Source organism: Canis aureus, chromosome 21 (genome assembly GCF_053574225.1).
Source record: "Canis aureus isolate CA01 chromosome 21, VMU_Caureus_v.1.0, whole genome shotgun sequence".
Taxonomy (NCBI): Eukaryota; Metazoa; Chordata; class Mammalia; order Carnivora; family Canidae; genus Canis; species Canis aureus.
The window spans coordinates 34,857,058-34,883,531 of NC_135631.1; the positions used below are offsets into that span (position 1 = coordinate 34,857,058).

General features: G+C 33.8%; 1 protein-coding gene across 6 annotated transcripts in view; it reads left to right on the forward strand.

Annotated features, from left to right (window-relative positions):
- HGF (hepatocyte growth factor) overlaps nucleotides 1-26,474 on the forward strand; it is an 80,813-nt gene that overhangs the window by 40,479 nt on the left and 13,860 nt on the right. For 4 of the 6 annotated variants that reach the window (XM_077863857.1, XM_077863854.1, XM_077863855.1 and 1 more), the window contains 6 exons: nucleotides 2,521-2,695; nucleotides 5,420-5,547; nucleotides 14,263-14,365; nucleotides 18,310-18,443; nucleotides 23,846-23,884; nucleotides 25,291-25,387. In XM_077863857.1, coding sequence (XP_077719983.1) covers nucleotides 2,521-2,695; nucleotides 5,420-5,547; nucleotides 14,263-14,365; nucleotides 18,310-18,443; nucleotides 23,846-23,884; nucleotides 25,291-25,387 — 676 coding nt within the window. Of the gene's footprint in view, nucleotides 1-2,520; nucleotides 2,696-5,419; nucleotides 5,548-14,262; nucleotides 14,366-18,309; nucleotides 18,444-23,845; nucleotides 23,885-25,290; nucleotides 25,388-26,474 lie in introns of those variants that run through there. The other 2 variants (XM_077863856.1, XR_013360300.1) reach the window with 2 other exon arrangements.

Consider the following 26,474-nt stretch of genomic DNA (forward strand, 5'->3'; position numbering starts at 1 on the left):
CCTTCTTTTTTTACTGAGTTTCATAAAATAACTCCAAGCTTAGGTTCCACTTAGTTTTCATGCAACTCAGTGAAATAAAACATTAAGCCCCATGAAGAGTAATTATTTGTTAAAAAAATGTATGTATTCATTCATTCCTTTATTTTAAATTTTATTTATTTATTTATTTATTTATTTATTTATTTATTTATTTATGATAGTCACAGAGAGAGAGAGAGAGAGAGAGAGAGAGAGGCAGAGACACAGGCAGAGGGAGAAGCAGGCTCCATGCACCGGGAGCCCGATGTGGGACTCCATCCCGGGTCTCCAGGATCACGCCCTGGGCCAAAGGCAGGCGCCAAACCGCTGCGCCACCCAGGGATCCCATTCCTTTATTTTAAAGATTTATCTATCTGTTTTATAGAGAGAGAAAGAGAAAGAGTGTGAGTGGAGGGAGAGGTAAAGGAAGAGGGAAAAAAAGAATCATAAGGAGACTCCCTGCTGAGCACTGAGTCCCAGATGGATCTCAATCCCTTGAGTCTGAGATCATGACTTGAGCCAAAATCAAGAGTTGGCTGCTTAACCAACTGAACCACGCAGGAGCTCCACAGAGAAAGAAATTTAAATAAAATGAGGAGCAGTTTAAAAAAGAATTTACACTATTACATGTGGAACACTTTTATAGACATCCCTAGCCTCTGAAGGCATATCTAATTCTGACTTCTTTTGAGAAATGACACATAAAATTCCAGAATGGATAAATCAAAGGCATTTGTTCAAATCCTAGACTGTCTTAGTGAGTTTGGAGTTTTATTGTCAGTTTGAGTTTTATCCAGGGGCATTTTCAATGACCATTTAGATTGTAAAGGTTACTGGGGAGTATACATTGACCTCACTCTACAGAACCATACATATTTTCAAGTATGTTTTGAGAAGGTATACGAATTTTAGTTGCTCTAGAAAGTTTTCAGTTATATTTTGTTTGAATAAACATCATTAAAGACAAAAGAGAAGGTCCAAGTTGTAATAAAATTTTAAATTTTGTACTTTTTTTACTTTGTTATGGAGATTTTTGTGATCTGTATGAAGTGCGGTAAGAATTGTATTTGGGCTAGGAAAAATAAATAAATAAATAAATCTGCCTAGGAACAACTGATTTCTTTTAATGTTAACAAACTGATTTAAAAAATTAACATACCAGCTTAGAATATATTTATTGTATTGGAAGAAAACTATGGTTAATGCCATTATCAACTTTTATGTGTATTTAAACAAACTAATTTTAGGATTAATTGTATAGTCATTTCAGAAATACTATCTATTCAGCATATATTAGTTATAAGTGACACATGGCAGTAAATGTGTTTAAAGAATTTTTCACAAATATACTATTTTAGTGTTTGAATGAAAAGAAAATTGGAATAGAGATAGTAATAATGATAAATTGATTTTTTAAAATGTTCTCTAGATCAACTGTTCCCTTTCTTACTTTTTTTATGGCCAACCTTACAGCATAGTGCTTTTTATTTTTTATTTACTTTTTAAAAAAGATTTTATTTATGAGAGAGAGAGAGAGAGAGAGAATGAGACTCAAGCTCCATGGAGGGAGCCTGATGCTGGACTCGATCCTGGGACTCCAGGATTATGCCCTGGGCCAAAGGCAGGCGCTAAACTGCTGAGCCACCCAGGGATACCCTATTTACTTATTTTTAAAAAGATTTTATTTATTTATAAAAAAAAGAGAGAGAAAAAAAAAAAAAAAACTTGAGCAGGGGCAGGGACAGGAGCAGAGGGAAAAGCTGACTCCCTGATGAGCAGGAAGCCTGACAAGGGGCTTGATCCCAGAACCCTGGGATCATGACCTGAGCCAAAGGCAGACATTTAAGCGACTGAGAAACTCAGGCGCCCCAGCTTAGTGCTTTTTTAATTTCCTTATGTGATCACTATATTACTCCTAGATGTTTCTCAATTCCTAAAGTAAAAAAAAAAACTGATTAAAAACATATTTATAAATAAATGTTTATTAATAAATAGAAAGGTTTTATATCTGATGTCAATGAATGAGTAGACAGATCCAGGGAATTTAAGTGTTATTAAATGATGCTCTTTCAAACTAATCTGGATAAAGCCAAGCTAGAATTTTCTATTTCATGAGCAGAGAAATCCTTGAGTCCATCATTCCTTTAGGTGGAGTGAGGTAGCAGTACTGATCCCTTGAATTTTTTATTCTACTCAATTTTTATAAAAACCTATGTGACAGGGATCCCTGGGTGGCACAGCGGTTTAGCGCCTGCCTTTGGCCCAGGGCGCGATCCTGGAGACCCGGGATCGAATCCCATGTCGGGCTCCCGGTGCATGGAGCCTGCTTCTCCCTCTGCCTATGTCTCTGCCTCTCTCTCTGTGACTATCATAAATAAATTAAAAAAAAAAAAAAAAAAACTATGTGACAGAAAACCCTAGTAATACATATGCAGATTAACACTGAGGTAGATGACAAATTGAAAGATTTTGCTTAAGTTTAATATTTCTTTTTATCAACAGCTCACAGTACTATGAATGATACAGATGTCCCTATGGAAACAACTGAATGCATTCAAGGTCAAGGAGAAGGTTACCGGGGCACCATCAATACCATTTGGAATGGAGTTCCATGTCAGCGTTGGGATTCCCAGTATCCTCACCAGCATGACATAACTCCTGAAAATTTCAAGTGCAAGTGAGTATATTAGGCACATACACATTTCAGTAGACTCTGCAGGAAATGAAGCTGAATAGTTACTCTTTACTAACTTCTGTGTTAGTAATTCTTAAACTTTAGTGTGCTGAGGGACAATCAGGACAATCAGGACTTGAAAGATTCATGCCCCCAGATATTTTGATTTCTAAGGACTGGGATCTGAACCTCAAATCTGCGTTTTAATGAACACTCTAGGTGATTTTGAATCAGATGGTGATACACCATATCTTGTAAAACACATCTCTAGGTTTCTGATCACAGCTTTGATTTTGCAGGTGCACTTAATAGATCATTAATGGTAATGATAACCAGGCAAGTTTCTAATTAGTACCTTCTTAAAATTTCACATTGATTTGAAGGGGGATTACATATTTTTTCTTTCACAAGAAGAGGCATATTTCAGTCAATATTGTAAACTAATGCATTCTCAGCCTTGAAGTAATATTATTTTTTAAAATTTAAATATGTTTTCTATTGTTTCTAGATTTCCTTTCAAAAGTGGGAAAGTAAAACAATTGTTTAGATAAATCAAGCCAAAGAAACCGCCCTTGAATATCAATTATATTGCTGCTGTGTACCTTCTCCGTAGCTGTTTTTTTTCACCACTTGACTTTAGCTACACAGAACAGCCACAATACCATGTGTTTTTAAATTGTCCACCTTGTTATGGGGAACATAAAATGATTGCTTTTGAAATTTATAACAGACGTGCCATTCATAGTGGCTTTGCTGAAATAGCACCTATAAATAACATATATTGGCTTTATGTAATTGGCTTTTAATAAGAGAGCTTAACATTTCAAGATGGAGAATTATGAGCACTAGTTGGCCCATCCACTGGAGAGAGGAGATATTTTATAGGTGTTTTTTGTTGTTTGTTTGTTTTAGCTAATTCAGTGTATTTGCTTAGATAGTAAATAATCATTTTATTATTCTTTCATTATCTTATAATAACAAATTTTTACTTGTCATTGTGGGTTTGCTTCGCTCATTTCCTTCATAGCGATTCTCTCTGTTCCTGACCCATGTGTTTCACACTTCAGAAATAAATACCAAAGTAGAGAAAGCAAAGAAAATGGGAAAAGATTAGTTAAGACAGACAAAGGAGACAGTATCAGCACCATTCACATATTTTGTTAATTTCTAATGACTGGTAATAATATTCAAGAAATTGTAGATGTACAAATATTCAAAAGAATTTAAGCAGTTATTTATCTAAAATAGCAAATTTGTGTAAACTTGGTGTAAAACTTAACACACATATTTTATATTGACATATTTTTGTGAATATAAGTATATATTAAAAGAATAAAAGATTTTCTTCATCTTAATAATTTTATAATTTATAAGAAGGCTAATGACTTTAATATGGGTTGTAACTATGAACATTTGCTATACAGTGGCTTTAACTATTGGCCATCACTGTTCTCATAATCTTAAATAAGAGTTTATGTCAGGACATATTTTGACTAAATAACTAAACTCAAGTTTCTTCCTTAAAAAGTTTGTCCATTTCCAATGGTGAACTTGGGCATTAATAAAATTATAATACTTCCAATTGGACCTAAGTAATATAAATAATGTAGTTCCAATAGATTAGGTATTAATTTTGTCAAATTACTAGCCAGGAGTCTATGAAGAGAAAACCCATGCTTGCTTCAAATTAGAGAGCATTTTTCAGAAAAGTGAATTATAAAGTACACATATTATTTAATGTGAGCCCTATATTAAGGAAAAATTCTTTTATATATTGAGAATATAGAGAGTATAGACGTTTTCCTTGTTGAGAACTATAAATGCTAATTAAATCACTGCTAAAGTAAGGGATGTGCTTGTACTACATTGGTGGTTTCTTATACAGTTAGGTCTTCTATACTATAATTAGGCCTTAATTTTATAGAAACAAAGTTTTCAGATAACTATTGTAAATCAATAAAGAAGTATTTTATAAGGGAAAGAAATCTATGCAGGAAATTAAATAAGTTAAATACAGAATTCAAGGAAGAAATAGCTACCTTTTTTTTTTGGTATCAAATGTTTGGATATGTGGAACTTCCATTTTATTTTATTTTTAAATTTTATTTATTCATGAGAGACAGAGAGAGAGAGAGAGGCAGAGACAAAGGCAGAGAGAGAAGCAGGCTCCACGCAGGGAGCCCGACGTGGGACTCAATCCCAAGACCCCAGGGTTACACCCTGGGCCGAAGGCAGCGCTATACCGCTGAGCCACCCGGACTACCCAGAACTTCCGTTTTAAATGAGAGTAGTTGACAACTATTAAAAATAGCCTTTCTTCAGCAAAGAGAGATACATGTTGTTTCTATATTATATATGGGCCATGAAAACATAATAAAGAAGAGGCCAGTTTTAAAAAATTATAATAGCTGAGAGTCCAAGTGTTGAGAATAAGTGAGAAAAATGAAATGGTACTGTTTTTTCCCTTTCATGAAGCAGTAGTGCTTGTGTGGAACTCCAGGCCTGTGGAATGAAAAGAATACTGACATCTGACAGCCTTTATTTCAGTAATATGGGCAGTGTCAGTTGTATATACTGAACTCTAAATTGTTATAACTATCCTAAATCTAAAACTTAGAACTCTATTTATAAACATGCATGCATTCTTGGATTCTAGAAATGTAATAGCGTTAACTTACCATTTGTAAGAACGTGGGCAATTTACATTAACATGCTTATTCTCAATAGGGACCTAAGAGAAAATTATTGCCGAAATCCAGATGGGGCTGAGTCACCCTGGTGTTTTACCACTGATCCAAACATCCGAGTTGGCTACTGCTCCCAAATTCCAAAATGTGATGTGTCAAGTGGACAAGGTAATAACTGACATTTTGCAGGGTGGGCACGATTAAATTCAGGGGAAATGCTTAAAGAGAGACCTACTTCGTGTTAACACTGGTTTTACTGGTTCACAAACAGAATCGCCAAGTCTGAAATTGCATTTCTTTTATACATTCATTTGCTCAATAATCACTTATTTATTTGAGCGTATACTAGTGCCAGGCACAGGTTTAGACAGTGGGGATATACTAGTAAATAAAACAAAATTCTCTGTCTCCATGGAACTCCAATAAGTCCAGGAAACAGAACACAGGAATAAAACAAACAAATGGAAGTGGGACTACATTAGTTTGTGGTAAGTGCCAGAGAGAAAAATGTCCTAGAGTAAGAAGAGAGGGTGTCGTTATTTTATATTTCAATAGTATGGGAAGATCTGACATATCAAGGGAACACTTAAGGAGGACCTGGAAGAGGTAAGGAGCAGCACGTGCCATGTGCATATGTTTGTAAATAGTGTTCAAGGTAGAGGAAACTGCAAGTGCAAATGGCATGAGATGGGAGAGTGCTTTAAAAGGTAAAGGAAAGAGATAGCAAGCTTATCACGTATCACTTAGAGACATCAAGCTTATCACTGTGGCCAGCCAAAGAGCAAGGGGAAGAGTCTTGGGGTACAGTTAGAGAACAGTCTAAAATCAAATATGCCTTGTAGGAATTGAAAGGATTTACACTTTTATTCTGAAAGAGAAAGGATTCTGTTGTATGGTTTTGAAAAGATAAATTAGATCATCGGTCTGGCTTAAATTTTAACAGGATGACTCTGGGTGCATTATGGAAAAACAGCCAGAGCTTCTGAACTTCTGACAACTTCTCCCAAATGGGAGAAACTATTGCATGGCTCTTTCAGTAATTCAGGAAAGAGAGGAGAGTGATGTGGACCTGGGTGTCAGCAGTGGAGATGATGTGTAGCAGTGGGGCATGGGATAAATCACAACTGTCTTTGGAACAGAGATGCCATTGAAGATCACTGTTTTGGGGAGCAGTAGTAGAGAAAAGTCAGATTGCAATAGGTTTTAAAAAGAAATCATTTGCTAAAGATTAATGCTGATGTTGGAATGTGGGCATTTATTAGTATATAATGAGTTGAGGGTTATGATTTTTAAATAATCACATTCTTTCCCATAAATTTAATTATGATGGTCATAGTCCAAAATCATCCTAAAAAGCCCAAGCCAAATTTAAAGCTCCATTTCATAGATTTATTGTTCTATCCATACTTCGTCCATGCTTTAACTTTTCCCTCAGTGCCATTCTTTTCATGAACAACTGTTAATAGTTGTAGAGGGAGGAAGGGGTAAGTTCCTTTTCAGTCAATTTCACTGTTATTTGGCAGATTTTAAAGGTCAGTTGGAAATAAAGTTGAAACCAATGTTTAAGGAAGGTTTAGTACCAGCTGGATCTTCTTTGTCCCTGACTTGTTCATTTAAACATGTGCTGATAATTTGAGATAGAGGCAAACGAGAACCATTGTTTAATAAGCTTCTTACGTATATTAAGATGCTTTTATATACATATATATCACTTACCAAAGGATTAGGTAGTAGAATATGAAAATTTTAGATTATACAAATTCAATTGATGATATTGCTTACCTAATAAAACTACAAATTAATAGATAAAGAAATCAGTTTTATTAAATTTAGATAACTTACCTAAATTCTCAAATTAGCACAGCTGGGATTGAATATAACCTTCCTTAAAATGACCTATCCATTACTTTTAACAATATATTATATTATTTTCAACAATATATTATACCTGATGCATGCAACAGTATGCTAGGCTCTGTGAGACAAGTGTTAAAAATGAAGAAGTCCACTCAAGAGACACTGTTTGCCAATTCAACACAGAGCTGTGAAGTTTTAAAGTTATGCCATTGTGTGATACTGCCAAGCTAATGGTATGAAGTGTTAGTATGTGATATGTATGCATGCATGCACATGCATACATGTGGAAGGATATTGCTCTTATCCTTCTCCATATAACAAAAAATATTAACACATATGTACTGATGAATTAGAAATGTTTTTCTTAAATCTTGCAACATCTGAATTAGCATATATACAAATACTCTTTGGATTGAATATGAAATAACTATCAAAAATTGGAAACTGAAATTATAGGCTTTCTTTAAAAATACTTTTAAAATACAACTATTGAATTATATAATAAACACTTAAAGCAGTAAGCAGGATGCAATTCATAGTTTTAAATGATTATATCAATATCATAAATAATGAAGACAAGTGAATTAAATTACAAACTGAGAGTTGGGGAAAAAGATAAACCAAAAGCAGTATACAAAGGAAAACCACCGAGATAAAGCAGACATTAATAAAGTCTAGAATTAATAATACTAGACATAATGAATAAAGCAAAGTGATTGTTTTTTGAAAAAACTGACAAAATAAATAATTACCAGCTAGTTGACTCAAAAAAAAAAAAAAAAAAGAAACAAAAATAGAAAATAATAGTTATCAAGAGGGAAATAAGGATTGAAACAGGAAAATTGAAAATCATAAAAGATGGGACGCCTGGGTGGCTCAGCGGTTGAGCATCTGCCTTTGGCTCAGGGCGTGATCCTGGGGTCCTGGGATCGAGTCCCACATTGGGCTCCCTGCAGGGAGCCTGCTTCTCCCCCTGCCTGTGTCTCTGCCTCTCTCTGTGTGTCTTTCATGAATAAATAAATAAAATCTTTAAAAAAATCATAAAAGACAATTTTATTTAACTTCATGTAGAAAACTTTGGAAATAACAAAATAGATAATTTACTAGGGAATTTCTAATTATTTGAATTGAATTGATGCTGGTCAATTCAGTTAGTCAAAGAATTAGATCTATTCTTACAGAAGAAATACAGAAATGTATTAATGAAAACTGTTCCATCAAAAATATACTGTGCCTACGTGCATTCACAGACCATTTAATCTCAGTGCTACATAAATTTCCATCTAGCTTAACACATATATTAAAGCTTTCATCAGTAGTGATGAAATTATAATACCTAAACATGATGAAAGTACCACAAATAAAAACAATAAACATCTCATTTGTAGATAAAATTTTTATTTGCTTTTACTTTTGTTTAAAGATTTTATTTATTTGTGAGAGAGCCGGACTCGATCCCCAGACTCAAGATCATGCCCTGAGCCAAAGGCAGACGCTCGACGGCTGAGCCACCGAAGCATTCCTGTGAATATAAAATTTTTGAAAGAAATTTGAATGAACAGTCTGTTAAAACAATTTAAAAATAATACATACTGATTTAATGGAGTTGAGTCTAAGAACAAAAATGATTCAGTTTTAGATACCCATTAACATTCATCTTAGATCTAAAAAAAACGATCATATAATAAATGTTAACAGCTTTTGAAATTCCTGTTACAAAAATCACTACTTTCTCATAAAAATACCCAAATAAGAATTTCTGGAATATATATACTACACACCCATATCCATATATCTATATCAATATATCTGTATCTATCTATATCTATCTATATAAACACAAAGACAGAGACTTCCCTAAAATATGTTTTCACATTTTAACATATGCACATATATATACACAGACGTATCCACATACACAAACACATATATCCATTATACTTGATGGTAAACATTATAGACATTAAAAAAGAAAACAAGAATGTATACTATTTTTACTATCTAACATCATAAATATAATTTAACATGGTTTAACATATTCCTCTTTAATATTGTATTGGAGAGATTATTCCATATAAATAAGAAAACATTGATTGGGTTAAAAAAGGAAAAGATCTTTATTTATGGAAAGATGTAATAGTAATGTACTTTGAAAAATGAATTCAAGTAATAAAAAATCCCTAAGGTAGCATTCATATGTGAGTTTGAAGATTTAATTAAGGAGAAAACTGTATCTATAATAGCAACAAAACTTATAGAAACAGGAATAAGTTTAGAAAGAAATCTGCAAAATCTATGTAATAAAATTTTAAAATCACTACTGCAGGCCACTAAAGTGTACTTTAATGTGGAAAAGCATCCCTTGCTCTTTTGATATGAGAACTCAGCATCATAAATACATCAATTCTACATAACCTAATTTTTATTTGAGAGAGAGTGCTAGCAGGGGAAGGGCAGAGGGATAGTGAGAGAGGATCTTAAGCAGGCTCCACTCTCGGCACGGAGCCTGAAGTTGAGCTTGATCTCAGGTCCTGAGATCGTGACCTGAGCCAAAATCAAGAATCGAATGCTTAACGAACTGAGCCACCCTTGCATCCCTGCCTAAGTTAATTTATAAATGTAATGTGATACTAATAAATAGATCCATAGGTTGTTTTTCTCATTCCAAACAAACTGATTCTGTAGTTCTCTTGGAAGAATAAACATGTAAGTACACTATGGGAGATCTTTATAAATAAGGCTGATTAGAGGCAGTTAACCTTATCAGATATTAAAACATTTTATAAAGAGCTTGTAATTAAGACTTTAGTTCTAGTGCAATGAATAAATTGGCAATTGGAAAAAAATGTAGAGGTCAGAAATAGATTTCTTACAGAGATTTATTACATTAAGAGTGTGGAACTATGTATCACTGGGTGAAAAATGAACTTTTGAAATATAATGGGTAAAATTAAAAACAATAAAATTGAATACATGCCTTACACCATCCCTAAAATAAACTCCAAATGTGTAGGAGCTCTGAATGTAAAAAAGGAAACCACATAGATACTAGAAGTAAACGTGGAAGAATTCTTTTTTAACTTAGATATGGTGAAAAGCTATCTAATTAACACTTAAAATCTAGAGGCCGTAAAAGAAAAAAAATAAAAATCTACCATGGCAAGTGTGCATACACACACACACACACACACACACACACACCTCTTATTGATCGATTGATTGATTGAGAGAGTCTGAGAGCAAGAGCAGGAGCAAAGCTAGAAGTTGGGAGAGAAGCAGAGGGAAAGAGAAAGAGAGAGAGGGAATCAAGCAGGCTCCATGCCCAGCGCAGAGCCCAACATGGGTCTTGATCTCATCAGCCTTATGATTTGAGCCAAAATCAAAAGTCAAATGCTTAACTAACTGAGCCACCCAGGTGCCCCCCAAACCCGTATTTAAATTCAAAAGACAAATGACAAATTTGAAAGTAAGTGTTAAAATGTATCTTATAGATAAAGGGAAATATTTTAAAATATAAAAATTCTAAAACCAAAAAGTGAAGGATAAAAAAATCTAAGTAATGAATAAAATATATGAATTCTAGATTTCTAAAAATAAAGTACGTATATGTAAATTCTCTTCAAACACATGAAAATTATGCTTCAAATCACACATAACAAAAGCACTCTTGGCACCTATTTTTTTTATTTAAGATTTTATTTATTTATTCATGAGAAACACAGAGAGAGAGAGAGGCAGAGACAGGCAGAGGGAGAAGCAGGCCCCATGCAGGGACCTTGACATGGGACTTGAACCCAGGATTCCAGGGTCACGGCCCAGGCTGAAGGCAGGCGCTCAACTGCCGAGCCACCAGGCGTCCCTTGGCACCTATTTCTTATCTCATCCTTAGCTTTCATCACTAAAATAAACAAAGTCCCCTTGGAGAAATTGATGATTCCAGGAGGCCTGAGACAAAGTGAGGCTGGAGTATCTTTCACCAGCAAGTTAAAAAGTGCTAAAAAGGGGATCCCTGGGTGGCGCAGCGGTTTGGCGCCTGCCTTTGGCCCAGGGCACGATCCTGGAGACCCGGGATCGAATCCCACGTCGGGCTCCCGGTGCATGGAGCCTGCTTCTCCCTCTGCCTGTGTCTCTGCCTCTCTCTCTCTCTCTCTCTCTGTGACTATCATAAAATAAATTAAAAAAAAAAATTAAAAAAAAAAGTGCTAAAAAAACTCATGTCTTCTCAAAAACCTATAACCCACATCACATCATGAAGAAAACATCAGACAAAGCCAAGTGATGGGCATTAAAAAAAAAAAAAATACTTGACCGGGGCACCTGGGTGGCTCAGTAAGTTGAGGGTCTGACTCTTGATTTCAGCTTAGGTCATGATCTCAGGGTCATGGGATCCTGCAATAGAGTCCATGTAAGGCTATGTGCTCAGGAGGAGAGTCCACTTGAGATTCTCTCTCTCCTACTCTGCTTCCCCCATCCAATAAATAAATCTTTTGAAAAATGATCAAAAAATATTTGAACAATTTTCCTCAAAATTGACAAGATCATCAAATAAGAAAGTCAGAAAAACTGTCATATTTAGAAGAGCCTTAGGAAATGACAGCTAAATATAATGGGGTATCACGTGGGAGCCTAGGACACAAAAAAGGATATTAGTTTAACAACTAAAAATATTTCAACAAAATACAGTCTTGTTAATAATGCATCAGTTTAGCTCAATAGTTATGACAAAGCTATCATACTAATGTAAGATATTAAAAGTGGGAAAAGCTGTGTAGTATATAAGAATTCTCTGTAACATGTACTACTTTCTTATAAATTAAATCTATTCCAAAATAAAGTTTTAGAAGAAAAAGTATATCGTAGGCTTTATTCAAGTAAAAGCGTAGTGGTGGTGAGGAGGATCTCTTCCACCAATATAGAAAAAAACATATATGCAAAAAATCCAAAAATATGTAAAAGAGCAGTACTCGTGTCCTGCATTGCACAATTGCTTTCTTCAGTAAGAATCCATCTAAAGAATTTACTACCTAACAGCTAAAGATTTAAACTTTCCTAATATGGTGGACAAAAGCACCATCAGAGGAAAATGTTTTCATTAGTATATTCTGCTTATGTACAAGTATTGGACTTTTCAAGTTTATGCTTTCCGAAAAGAATTTTATTGTGTACTGGAATGGCTGCTATGTTATCTGTATCAAGTCTTATCCTATTTCAGTTTTTATATTTAAGCCCAAATTCCTTATAGTGCTATTATGAAATGTGATGCATGGATTTGAAAACCTGACTATTGAGTATACTTATTATATTTCTTTTTCACTATGTTAACTGATTCTTGAACAAATTATTAAATTATTTAAAAATTTTATTAGGATTTATATCTATTTATTATGATATTAAAGTATATTTAAAGCCAATGGTAGACTACAGTTTACCAAATTTTAAAATATTTTTAAAAGATTTTATTTATTTAAAAAATATTTTATTTATTTATTTATTTATTCATTCATTCATTCATTTATATTTATTTGAGAGACAGAGAGAGAGAGAGAGAGAGAGAGCACGCCCAGCAGGTGGGAGGGGCAAGGTGAGAAGTAGACTTCCCGCTTAGCAGGGAGCCTGGGATCATGACCTCGCTGAAGGCAGGTGCTTAACTAATTGACTAAACCACCCAGGCGCCGGGCTTACCAAGTTTTTAAACAGAAATAATCTTGATGTATGTTTGTAGACAATATTTTATAGCCAAATCTGCAATTCTCAGTCATCTAAAAATCAGGAATGTTTAATAGTCACTTTTTAAATATGTGTTATTATTTAAATTATGGAATAGTGTTTCTTTTCAAATATAAAACTGCAACTCACATATTTGGAAGAACTGTTTTTCTTTACTTGACTTCCTTTTTATGATATTTTAAAATTAGGAATATGGACACTTCTATCAATGTTTAATAAAACACAAATTACTCATTTAAAAAAAAAGTGAGAAAGAAAACCACATGGGACACAGTAAAAGGCACAGAAGCCAGTTAAAAGTGGCTTCCATCAGCTAACTTTGGAACAACTTTGAGTATCCAAATGAGCAACAGGAATAGATTAGATATCATCCTGAGTAAAAAGAGGACATAGGAGTCTCTATGTATACTCCCATTTCTACTACAGGCACTAGTATTACTAGCAGCAGCAGCAGCAGCATCACCATCACCAGTAGTAGTAGAATACTTACACAGAAGGAATAGGGGAGAAGGAAAAGCTCTGATTTACAGAAAAATGATAATAAAGAAATGTAGGACATTGAAGAACAACTATTTTAAAACAATGAATCATAATTGATTCATGTAAAAGTAATCAAAGTATGCCTAAACCATTTTATGAAAATTTGGAAATAAGATATTTACTCAATCTCAGAGGCCCCAACAATTTTCCTTTACATCACTTAACCAAGTTATCAAACTCACCCCCAATAATGGAACAAACTGACATCATATGTCATATGACAAAATGCTCTGAAAAGGACCAAAATATCATCTATGCCATAATCCTGTCTTTAAATTGATTTTAATCATGAGAAAATAATCAGACAAAATGAAATTAAAGAGCATTTGCAAAACAGCTGGCTTGGGTGACTCAGAATGTTAATCTTGGGAACGATGAAAACCCAAACACAACGAATGTGACGAGTATATGAGTGTTTGTTATATTATTCTTCTGACTTTTCTGTGGAGCTAAGTTTTTCAGAAGAAAATGTTGGGAAATATATACGTGATTCTAAAAATTCTCATTTCTTAGGTATCCCTAAGGGCCACTCATTTAATTTTTTTCTTTGATTTTTTGTTTGTTTGTAATAAGATACATAAACCTTTAAGGAAGAAGAAATGTGGCTGAAAATAAAGACACTTTAATCTGAAATATTTGTACAGAGTGTATTGTCTTAATTTTTATGTTGACTTTCATGAATTTTCATGCTTGTAAATAATGTTTTTCTTCTATACTTCCTTGTATTCATTAGTCCTCTTTAATGTATTTTATGTTTAGATTGTTATCGGGGGAATGGCAAAAATTATATGGGCAATTTATCCAAAACACGATCTGGACTAACATGTTCAATGTGGGAGAAGAACATGGAAGACTTACATAGGTGTGTAGATTTCTTTCTATCAATACATAATATGTGGTTATAACAATATCTGCTGGTACAGATATGCACATTGCTATTTCTTTCTATTCTCATATATTATAGTAAGCTAAGACAAACATTAGATTTGTTATTCTATGCAACTCAATTTAGCATTTTCCCTTCATGTAACAAATATTTTTTCCTTTTAAAGATTTATTTATTTGAGGGGGGTGGGGAGAGGAGGAGGGGCAGAGGGAGAGAGAATCCTGAAGCAGTCTCTTTCCTGGAGCTCTACCTAGAGATCATGACCTGAGCTAAAATCAAGAGTCGGCAACTTAACCCACTGAGCCACCCAAGCGCCCCCAAATTTTTAAATAAGCAATTCAATATAGCACATTATTATTGAATATTTACTATGTGTTCTGTTCTGTGATAAGATGCCCATGGGAGACGTTAATAAAAAGTGGGCACAAGTTTTGGCTTCGCCATCACGAATGATATGGCCATATTGAGAAAACAATTGTACAGCCTGATAAGACAGTGCGTAATTAAGTGGCTAATCTAGTGCTTCAAATAGTATATTATATGATTGTGTTCTCATAGTTAATTACTAATTGTTAACATCAATTTATGAAAAATCAGTGTGACCATGAGTGTACATACATATCTTAAATATCCACTTAACCATTAACAACTTATAGAGATAGGTTTCCTGCTATAACTTTATTTTGAAACACTAAATTTTTCTACAACCAAAGGAGTGTATATGCAATTGAAAAAAAAAAGACTATATATTTTAGAGAATTAGAGATTTTGACATTGGACATATTCACAGAAAAAAACTGTCTGCTACTCAACCCTAGCAATAGTGCTAGTGTGTTTGAAATTACTATAAAAGTCTGAGACATAGTGGTGACATAAAACTGATTTTAATAAATATCCCAGAATATAATCTGCAGTAGAATAGAAGGAAAAAAGGTTAGTATCATTTGATCAAGTACTTATGCTGTGGTTTCTTTACACAAGTTATAATCTTATTTGGTCATCATAATTCTATGTGGAAGATATTTCTATATGTGTGAATAAGAATTTAAGGGCTCTGAGAGGTTGAGTTATTTTGCCTCTAGTTATACTTTAATTTTAACTTTATTCTCTTCCAAAATGTACTCACTGGTGGATGATATGGTTTCAATTAACTTACTTCACAAACAGTGATAGTTCTAAAGCCGTGCTCTCCAATATAAACATGCATTTCACATATGTAAATTGCACATGTACTTTTGTTTTCTATTAGCCACATTTAAAGGAGTAAAAATAAACAGGCAAGACTATTTTAAATAATATATTTTATTAATCCAATATATCTAAAGCCTTTTCATTTCATTATGTATCCAATATAAAATTATTAATGAGATATTTTACATTTTTTTCATATTAAAGCTTCAAGATTTGGTGTATATTTACAATTAGAGCACCTCTCAATTTGGGCTAGCTACATACCAATTCTTCAGTAGCTGCCTGTGGCTAGTAGCTACTGTATTGGACACTGTAGCTCTAGGATTTCAAAGATAAGCCAAATTCCAACCTCAGGATCTCATGCTCCGAAATGCCATCCAACAGGAAATGCCAATACCATATTATAAAAATCATGAAAAATAGCATATTTTATGCTGAGAGAATACAAAGTGCCCGAAATAATTTTGGTAAGGTTGAAAGATGGTGTAATTTGGTTAATGCCCACAGAAAAGGAATTCTCTAGTTGCAAGACCATATAGAGCCTTGAAAGCTGGACTAGGAACTTTGGATTTTATCCTAAGCATTAAGATTCATTAGAGAATTTTAAGTGAGAATTAGAATGATTAAGATGAAATGCTGATTTCAACACTGCCATGTGGTGGATCTAGGTCTTACGGACTTGTGAGAGACAATAGTACCAACTCTGCCATCAGAAATCTCTGAAGAGGGATCCCTGGGTGGTGCAGCGGTTTGGCGCCTGCCTTTGGCCCAGGGCACGATCCTGGAGACCTGGGATCGAATCCCACATCAGGCTCCTGGTGCATGGAGCCTGCTTCTCCCTCTGCCTATGTCTCTGCCTCTCTCTCTCTGTGACTATCATAAATAAATAAAAAAACTTAAAATATATAAAAATTAAGAAATCTCTGAAGATTTGGACATTGGAAACTTGATGTTTTTGTGGTGGAAGAATTTGCACCTCAGAAATTAGCAAGGACAACAGATAAAGTCTTCATACACATCTCAGAGCCCTCTTTTAAACATTACCAGCATACCACTGAAATACGTGGCATATTCACATAGGGAACTCATCGTTAAAACCATTAATTCACTGAGTTTGGGTTGGATATTTGGAAATAGTTAAAAGTTATTTGAAAACAAATTGTAGTAAATTGATGAAGGCTTAATTTTGGTTTAAGAATAAACTACAACTAGGGGTGCCTGGGTGGCTCAGTGGTTGAATGTCTGCCTTTGGCTCAGGTCCTGGGATCGAGTCCTGCATCAGGCTCCCCGCAGGGAGCCTGCTTCTCCCTCTGCCTGAGTCTCTGCCTCTTTCTCTGTGTCTCTCATGAATAAATAAACAAAAAATCTTGAAAAAAAAAAGAAACTACAACTAAGTAAGGACATAGTATAGAACGGTGGTTTGAACATTGACTCTAGAGCTATTTGTTCAAACCTCTGCTCTACTGCTTATAAGCCATGTGACCTCAGAAAAATCATTTTCTGTGGATTTCTATTTCATCAAGTATGAAATAGCATAATCTTAAAGCCCATCTCATTAGGTTGGTTTAAGCTTATATATGTAAATCGCATAATAGAATCTGGCACATAGTAAGTACTATATTTGATATTATTGGCTCAGAAAATGAAACTGAGTTTGGAAAGATAGTCCAACTTTCCCTGTCCAAACTTTTCCAGTTTTTTAATGCCCATTAATTACATTTAAGTATGGTAAGAATTATTAATCCAAAACAAATTCAGTCACTTATATAATTTTCATGACTTGATTGGGATGGTCATTTGGAGTTTGGCTTTATTAATCTTAACAAAATAAATATAAATACTGATGTTATATGAGTGGGCATGGTCTTATAAAATAATGCACAGTATTTTTGCTTTTCTTTTGTAATAAACTTACTAAGGGGCGCCCAGGTGGCTCAGTGGTTGAGCATCTGCCTTTGGCCCTGGGTGTGGTCCTGGAGTCCCAGGATCAAGTCCCACATTGGGCTCCCTGCATAAAGCCTGCTTCTCCCTCCGCCTGTGTCTCTGCTTCTCTCTGTGTCTCTCATGAATAAATAAATAAAATCTTAAAAAAAAATAAAAAACAAACTTAGTTAAGATGTAAAATAAGAAAGTGTTACTCAGTTACCTGTCAAAAACTACTATATTCTAACTATATGATCAGTGAAACTTTAGATTTTAATTATTTCATTAGCACACTATTATTAATTCTTCAGTGTATCTTTCTGTCCTTTGTCAGAATGATGTTGCTAGTAATGCTTCTTATGTTTCTGAAACATGAAAAATACTTTTGCAATAGCTTGCATTTTCTATGTATTTTATTTTATTTTATTTTTTTCTATGTATTTTATAACCTTGATCTTTGTCACCTGCTCTTTTTCTGTCAGTGTTTCTCCATTTCTATGCCTACAAGTATTGTTACCTTGCCACTGTAATCATTAAATAGAAGCAAAATCACAAAATATTTCATCATTTTATCTATGCTAATTATGTAGCCCTATTCCATAATCCTGAATAGAAAACACACTTCCAAACTGCAAGAACAACAACAAAATATGTCTAAAACAAAATTACCAAAATTCACATGAAGTAGAAGCTTGTGTTGTATCTGTAATGAAAGTTACATGCTAGGATTTATCTTCTTGGTGACAGTTTGTTTCTCTTGGACACAATGAGCAGCTTGTGATGTTTAGAGTTTGTTGTTTATGCAGGCATATCTTCTGGGAACCAGATGCTAGTAAGCTGAATAAGAATTACTGCCGGAATCCTGATGACGATGCCCATGGTCCCTGGTGTTACACGGGAAATCCTCTCATTCCATGGGATTATTGTCCTATTTTTCGTTGTAAGTACTTTTAATGATCTTCTTCAGGTGAAATATTTTAAATACACTGAATCTCCTTTAAATTGATACCTTAGTCAGAGGTGGAAATATAGGAGGGTTAGAGCTGATCCTAAAATGGGATGCATTCTAAACTGTAATACAGACACACAGACACAGACATACACACACACACACACCCCAGAGAGACCTTTCTTCATCTCTCTTGTAGACAAGGAGACATTCTGCTGACCTTTTAAAGAAGATTTCCTCCTCAGAAAATCCTCATTTGAAGTCCAGAACCAATAAATGGCTGTCATTGTAATATGTAGCAGAAAGACCCCCCCAATACTAACTGAGAGCTCTAACAAAGCCACCACCCAGTAATAGACCTATGGATAGACCTGAGATAGTGTTCCCTTCATTTTCTTCTCAGTACCTTAGCCTAAAACTAGAAAGCCTAGAGCATTCCATCCACATCTCTGAGTCAAAGATGATTTTTTAAAGATGATATTGTTTAAAGAGTATCAATGTGTAAAGTAAAAGATATATGTAAAATATATATTTCTGATACACTGAATATAAAAGAGCTCCTATATATCAATAAGATAAAATGAGATAATTTAGAACAATGAAGAAAATGAATTTTCAAGAGTAAGTATAATTAATAGACAAAATACATTAAAACTTAATAGTAAGAAAAAAATGAAATTGTAGAAGCATAAGATCATTTCATAAATCAGGTTGGCAAATAAGAAAATAATCATTAATGCTCAATATTAGTGAAGGTCTGCATAGTCAGAGTCTTTCAATACTGTGCAACTTTATGAATTGGAAAGTTTGTCTGGAAGTCAAACAAGGATTTGGATAAATGTCTCAGAATTTTTCAAGTTTGGCACTGCTGACATTTTGTACTGCATAAAACTTTGGTGTAGGAAGCTGGCCTGTGGACTATAAACTGTTTGGTGATGTCCCTGGCCTCTAGCCACTAGATGTCAATAAAACCACCCCTCCCTCCAGTCGTGAGAACCAAAAAACATCTCCAGACATTGCCAAAAATCCCCTGGGGAGCAAAGTCATCTCTACTAAGTACCACTGATTGGTATATATTTAGATGGAAGTATATCCTCCATATGTTATTGAGTGAAAAAGGCTTGTTATAAAGCTGTGTCAGTAGCAAAAGACCATTTAACTAGACTGTGCATCTCATAGCTCTGTGTTTATAACAAACATCTTTAAACACTATGTTAAAGTATCTCCTGTCTAAAAAATACATATTTATATAAGTTCAATAAGAGTCCTATTTTAAGAATGTTTTTCTCAGTACGTGGGAAGATGAGTGAAATAGGTGATGGGGATTAAAGAGTAAACGTCATGATAAGCACTGAGTAATATGTATAATTGTTGAATCACTATATTGTACACATGAAACTAATACAACACTGTATGTTAATTCTACTGAAATTAAAATTTTAAAAACTCAGTATATCAAAAAAGAATGTTTTTCATGTGAGAAAAGCTAGTGGCAAGTACCTTGAAAATAGAAACAAAAGTAGTGCCCATTTTAAAAAGATTAGATTGAAGATATCATGTTTGCTTTATTTTTAAAACTTTCTTTAAAGATTTTATTTATTCATGAGAGACACAGGCCAAGAGAAAAGCAGGCTCCTTGAGGGGAGCCTGATGCAGGACTTGATCCCAGGACCCCAGGATCACGGCCTGAGCCAAAGGCAGATGCTCAACTGCTGAGCCACCCAGGCACCCCTCATGTTTGCTTTAAAACATGAAATACAAACACATATTCTGTGACAAATCAAAGAGATAATTTATTGCCGTAAATAGAAACACTAATTATGTTTTGTGAACTTTTAGCATAAAAAAGCAAACTTCTTAAATATAATGTTCATCTAGTATGGCAATATGAACATCTTGGAACTTTCTAACCTATGTTTAATAAATAAATTATCTATAATGGTAAGTAAACACCTTCCTTACCTGTTTGCAAAGACATAGCATATCATATTATATTTCATCAGCTATCATCATAGCCATTCAAATTAGTTAGTGTGTTCTTAATTTTCTTTTTTTCTCATATTAGGGTTTGCATAGGTCCTGAAAATGCTCTTCTTTAGATGTCTTTCGAGGCTTAACATTACAAAGCAAAGAAACCTACCTCTCTGGGACATAAATCTTTTTAAAGGTTCAAGGATAATTTTTTATAAGTATTAGCTTTACTTGATGATACCTTTTTGTGAAGTCTCTATGATTAAGAATAATGGAGGCTAATAAAATATCCAATGGTCTAGGAAGAAGGAAAAAAAGTCAGGCTTTTAAAACAGACCTATGTCTAACATAGATATAGTTAAGAGTAAAATGCTCTTGTAGAATCTCAGGGAACGGTGATTTGGTTTATAAACCTGACACAGGACTCTAATAATTTTAAAAGTTTTCAAAACATTTTTAACTAACATTTTACAACTAAAAGTATTGTGCTATTGAAAGATTTCAGAGTGTTGCTGGCATTTGATTAAATGCTACTGCAGATAACTCATTTTTATTTCAATACATTCTGAACATTAATTTCAATAAATATTTTTATACTGTCATTTTTCTAACTATTATTTATAGCCAGGATATATTTACATTTTCCTGCTGGTGAAAGGCTAATAAAATTTGTCTTTAGAAGATTTGAGTTCTTATTTAACTGTAGAGACTATATAAGTCATTTTCACACTGTACATTTGTATTACAAATCATACAAAAGTTTTTATTTCTTTTTAAAAAATGCTTAACGGGCAGCCTGAGTGGCTCAGTGGTTTAGCGCTGCCTTCAGCCCAGGGCGTGATCCTGGAGATCCCGAATCAAGTCCCACATCGGGCTCCCTGCATGGAGCCAGCTTCTCCCTCTGCCTGTGTCTCTGCCTCTCTCTCTGCATCTCTCTGTGTCTCTTGTGAATAAATAAATAAAATCGTAAAAAAAATAAAAAATAAAAAATGCTTACAGAATAGTACTTAGTATACATTTTTAAGATTATCAGATATGTAAAAATAAAACTAGAGAAATGCCTATATATTAATCTATACACATACATACTTTGTAGATCTTAGAAAAATCTTCAGTATTAAATACTTACAGTGTAGCAGTTAAGAGCTTCAACTCCAATTTCCAGGTCAAGAATTTCAGTTCTCTCACTGTAAGGGTCTTGGATAACTTAACTTCCATCTAAGTTTATATTATTTATTCATTTATTAATAACTTTAAATTGAGTTGCTATTGTGTGCAAAGCTCTATATTATAACATGCTAGATACACAGCAATATAAATAATAGGTTTTTACCTTTGGTTAGTTTTCAGTGTAGAGACATTTATATAAATATAATGGTTTAATAAATATATATTCAAAATAACATGTAATGAAAATAGGAATATAGATATCTGCCTGAAGAAATATGTGATGTCCATAAGGTTTTGAACTTGGTTGAAGCTTTAAGAATGTATTAAATAAAGTTTTTTTCAGTAAGAACTCATATTTGGTTCTGAGGCCATATAAACACATAACACGCACACTACCTACCCTTCCTGAGGTAAAACTTCTATCATCAACATATTTCCTTTCAAATTCAAGTTGAATCAATACAGAAGATTTGTATCACATATACGTACATATATGATAAATATTTGTGTGATTTTATATATATATCTATATATATACACACATTTCAGATTTTAGTACTGTGGTGGAGATGGGGGAAAGCAAAAAAAAAAAGTAAGAATAGTATTTGATGGTAAAATAGCAAAATCCTAGAGCGCAGTTTCTCAAAGTTTGGCTCAAAGTGTGCAACAGAAGAACCTAGAATGCTTTTTAAAAACTCATAATCTATCTACCAACTCAGAATCGTTAGAAATCTGATTTATTTGATATTTCAGTATATTCCAAAGTGTGAGAAATATTAGTTCAAAGGAAAAATATATATGTATAAAATAATTATAAATTATTAAGTCCCAAATACACATCTATAAATTTTCTAAAATTTAAAAACTGCAGTAAATTACAATAATGAGCTAACCATTTTGTTTACCTATTAGCTTGATGCTTAGAAATAGAAAAGTTGATATACAATCAAGGATAGAGAAGTCTAGTCTGTTTCATCGCAATACCAGAAAGAATAAAAATCTAGTTTTTAATTTTAGAATTTTCAAGTAATTGGATTTGAGTGGAAAAACCAATATCCTTGATGTTTTAATGACCATAGTTGGCCTCAATCCTAATTTGTATTATGAGCTAAAACACTGACCTCAGCTGACTTTAAGACAAAATCCTCCCCCAGACTAAGCTAAAGGGAAAGGGAAACAATGAAATTTATGTGTTTTCCTTTACCCTTATTCATTTAAAATATCGTGATCTGGAAAATGAACATAAATAAAGATGACTCTTTAGCATATATTAATTCTCATGAGATTCTCCATTAATAACAATCAAATTTGCATATATTACAAGGGAATCCATATGCTATTATTGTTTTGTTGCCAGTTTATTTGAGCTCAGGGCATTTCCAGGGCTTGACAATCAGCTGGGTCTAAACAGTGCCTGACTAACTTCCAGGCCATCAATTCCTCAGACATTAAACTTCAGGAAATGTCCTATGCCTCATTCATTATTGCATAAGTATTTGCAAATCTAGTATCTTCCAAGCTTTTCTCTTTGCAGCCATTAAACCGCAGTTGGGATGTTATGAAAAAAGAGTAAGTTATGAAGTTTTAGTTAGAATTAACTTGCAGTTCTCTTTTTTCCATATTTTTTATTACCATGTGAAAAATAATATTTGAAATATTCTAACAAAATATAATTATATTTTGTTATCTCTCTTCTTCCATTAGTGACATTGATTTCTATCTTCTAGAATTTTTGAAGAGTTTTCAGAAGCATGTGATGTTTCAGTTGTCCTCAACCATAGAAAAAAATTCAAGTGATTTTTGAAAACAAACATAAAGGTTTCAAATTACAGTATTAACACATTGTCGGTCTATGAATGGCTCAAGCAAACTATAATAAGCATTAGTGCTATTTGTTCATTGTGTGCCATGTTGGGCATCTAGGTAGAGGGATACAGCTCTTTGAGGTCAGTAGTGTAATCCAGGCTGCCAGCACACTCAGCAAACCACACACCTGAGAGCCTCCACAGTCATAAAATAGGGCTTTTTCCACATTATCCACTACAAGTAGGTGTGTATCTTCATTACTGCCCCATAAAAGTGATACGTAACTACTAAAAACATACCACTACATTCTATTTTTAAATAAATGTCAAGAATTTTAATGAGTTATCCGATTCATGGACATTTCCATTTTAATATATAGCTTTGGCTCTATATGACAGAAATGTGTATTATGAACTGTGTATATGTGTATATATTTATTTTTACAGGTGAAGGTGATACCACACCTACAATAGTCAATTTAGACCGTAAGTAATCTTTTACTTTTTTATTTTTTCAAGATTTTATGTATTTAGTCATGAGAGACAGAGAGAGAGGCAGAGACACAGGCAGAGAGAAAAAAACAGTCCATGCAGGGAGCCCGATGTGGGATTCGATCCTGGGACTTCAGCGCCCTGGGCTGAAGGCAGACGCTTAACCACTGAATCACCCAGGTGACCCAGTAATCTTTTAAAATATGTAGTTTATTTGACTCTCTATGTGTCAGAGATGGTGTCATAATTTTCTTTATGGAAAAATATCACTCTATTAACTTCTGTCATAAAAATAAATTAATCTATTTGTTTTTATTGATATTTTTTCTATGTGCATGTGTAAAAGTGGCTACAAAGGTAACTACATTATATCAATATTCAATTCTCAGAACTTATAAGTTATATTTAATTTTGAAAAGAGCATTTATCTTGTTTGTGATTTTGGGCAAAATATATGTAATGGATGTTCACCATTCTTTAAATTAAACTAGGATGCTAAAGTTTAAAAGACTAAAACCTGCTCTAACCTGTTCTATCTTTAAGACTCTTCAAATGCTCCGCTAGGTGAAAATGATATAAACTAAGAGGTTCAATAAATCCTCAATTTAACAAAATCTTCTTGGAGCTGCTTGCTTTTGATTTTCACATACTCCTTGGGCTGATGGAAGATACTCAAGTATTTTGACTTAAGTAACCACCTGCTGTGTCCCAGGTTGAGGAAGCAAATGGAAATTTTAGACCATACATAGGAGTAGAAAGGATAAAGGCAAGGGATATGGAGAGGGGTCAGGAAAAAGTTGACTCCAAACAACTTGGTATTGTGTCATTTGGGTACACTGATTTGGACATAATAAATATGTCACTTGGATACAATTTCAATATAGTGTTGGTAACCTGTTTCCAAATGACTCTACATTTTGAAATGAGTTTCTGAATCATAAAAATTCTGAGCCTGTTTCTGAATCATAAAAATTCAGAAGTAATAAAAAACCAAATAGAATTTTTTTATTGAGGCTATTGATTTCCATTGACATGTAGAAATAACTACTATAAATAACATTTTTTCATTTTATATTGAGGTTTGTGAGGGAAATTCAATTAGTGTTAGACTTGAAGAGCCTGTGCTTAGTGCTTGGTGAGCAAAATCATTGTCACTATGGCAATACCTTGAGTTGATTCATTTTCTGTGTTACTTGTTTACCTAGGTGAGTACAGCAAACATTTTAGGCCTGATGTGACACTCTAGTCATAACACCTACCTTCTTTCCTCCCATATATTCTTCTGACAAAATTATAGTAGTAGTTACATTTGTTTAATTACCACTGCTTTTAAGAAAACTGAGAGGCACTGATTATTTCAAAATGTTTTGTCAAAATGTTATCTTTGGTCCTCTTTTTAGATCCTGTAATATCTTGTGCCAAAACAAAACAATTACGAGTTGTAAATGGAATTCCAACACGGACTAATGTAGGATGGATGGTTAGTTTGAAATACAGGTAATTATTAATAGACACAAATCAGATGTATTTGGAGTACTTGCAAAAGTCATATTCCCAACAGGATGTTTGTGCCACCCACACAGGCAGGCACTCATTTGAGCAGGATACAAGAGGAGACTGACCGTATTCTGCTTGTCAACGGCCCTGGATTTTACAATTTGTGCCTCCACAGAGAGTTCCTTTTAAATGTTCACGGAGGTCCCATATGTGTTGGCACCATCTCTGATTACAAGTGATGCTTCGGTAGTGATTAAGAAAGCACTACTACATAGAGAACCTACTTATACCTTGACATCACTGTAGTAGTTTTAAGAAGTTAGAACTTCCTAGAGTAAAGGAAGAAAGTGCATCCTTGCTACAATTAAATCACAGTGACATTAAAGTAGAATAAAGACACTTGAAACTCAAGTTCTTTTATGAATAAGCCAATTCTTAGCAAGCATGAAGTTTGTATCCTTTGCTATAAATATAGATAAGACTTTAGATACCATGTAGAAGACAGCCTAAAGTTCTTTTAGTATATCCTTGCAAGGAGTAACCCATCAAATTTTACAAGTATTTATGTCGATAACTATAGTGTAGCTGTCCTGCGTGTGTAGTACTGAAAGAGACTTGTGAGACTCACCAGAATTTAGAGCCAATTATGAAATATAAAGGTTTAATGAAGGCTCCAAGGGGAAAGAGTGTTTCATTTGCTTTATAGAAAATGTTCTAGGAATCCACATATCTGAATGAATTAGTGATTCTTTGCAAATCTCATAAGTCCAGGAAAAAAAAAAGGGGCATATGCTACCTAATTTATTATTACCCATGGGAGATTGTATAAGAATACTCCTTTGGGAGTCTGCACCCTTGGAGCAGCAGGTGAAACTCTTTTTGCATCAGATTAGAGTACTATAAACTTTTAGATAAACATATTTTCTTTTGAGTCCAAGTCCTCAGTAAAAACAGCTGTTTAGTTATTCTTCCAAAACACATACTGAGAGGAATAGAAATTAAAACTCGATATATACTCTCATCCTCCTCTGTGGTATAGGCCATAAATAATTGTGGTCTTAGTCTGGGAACCTTCTTCTTTTACTCT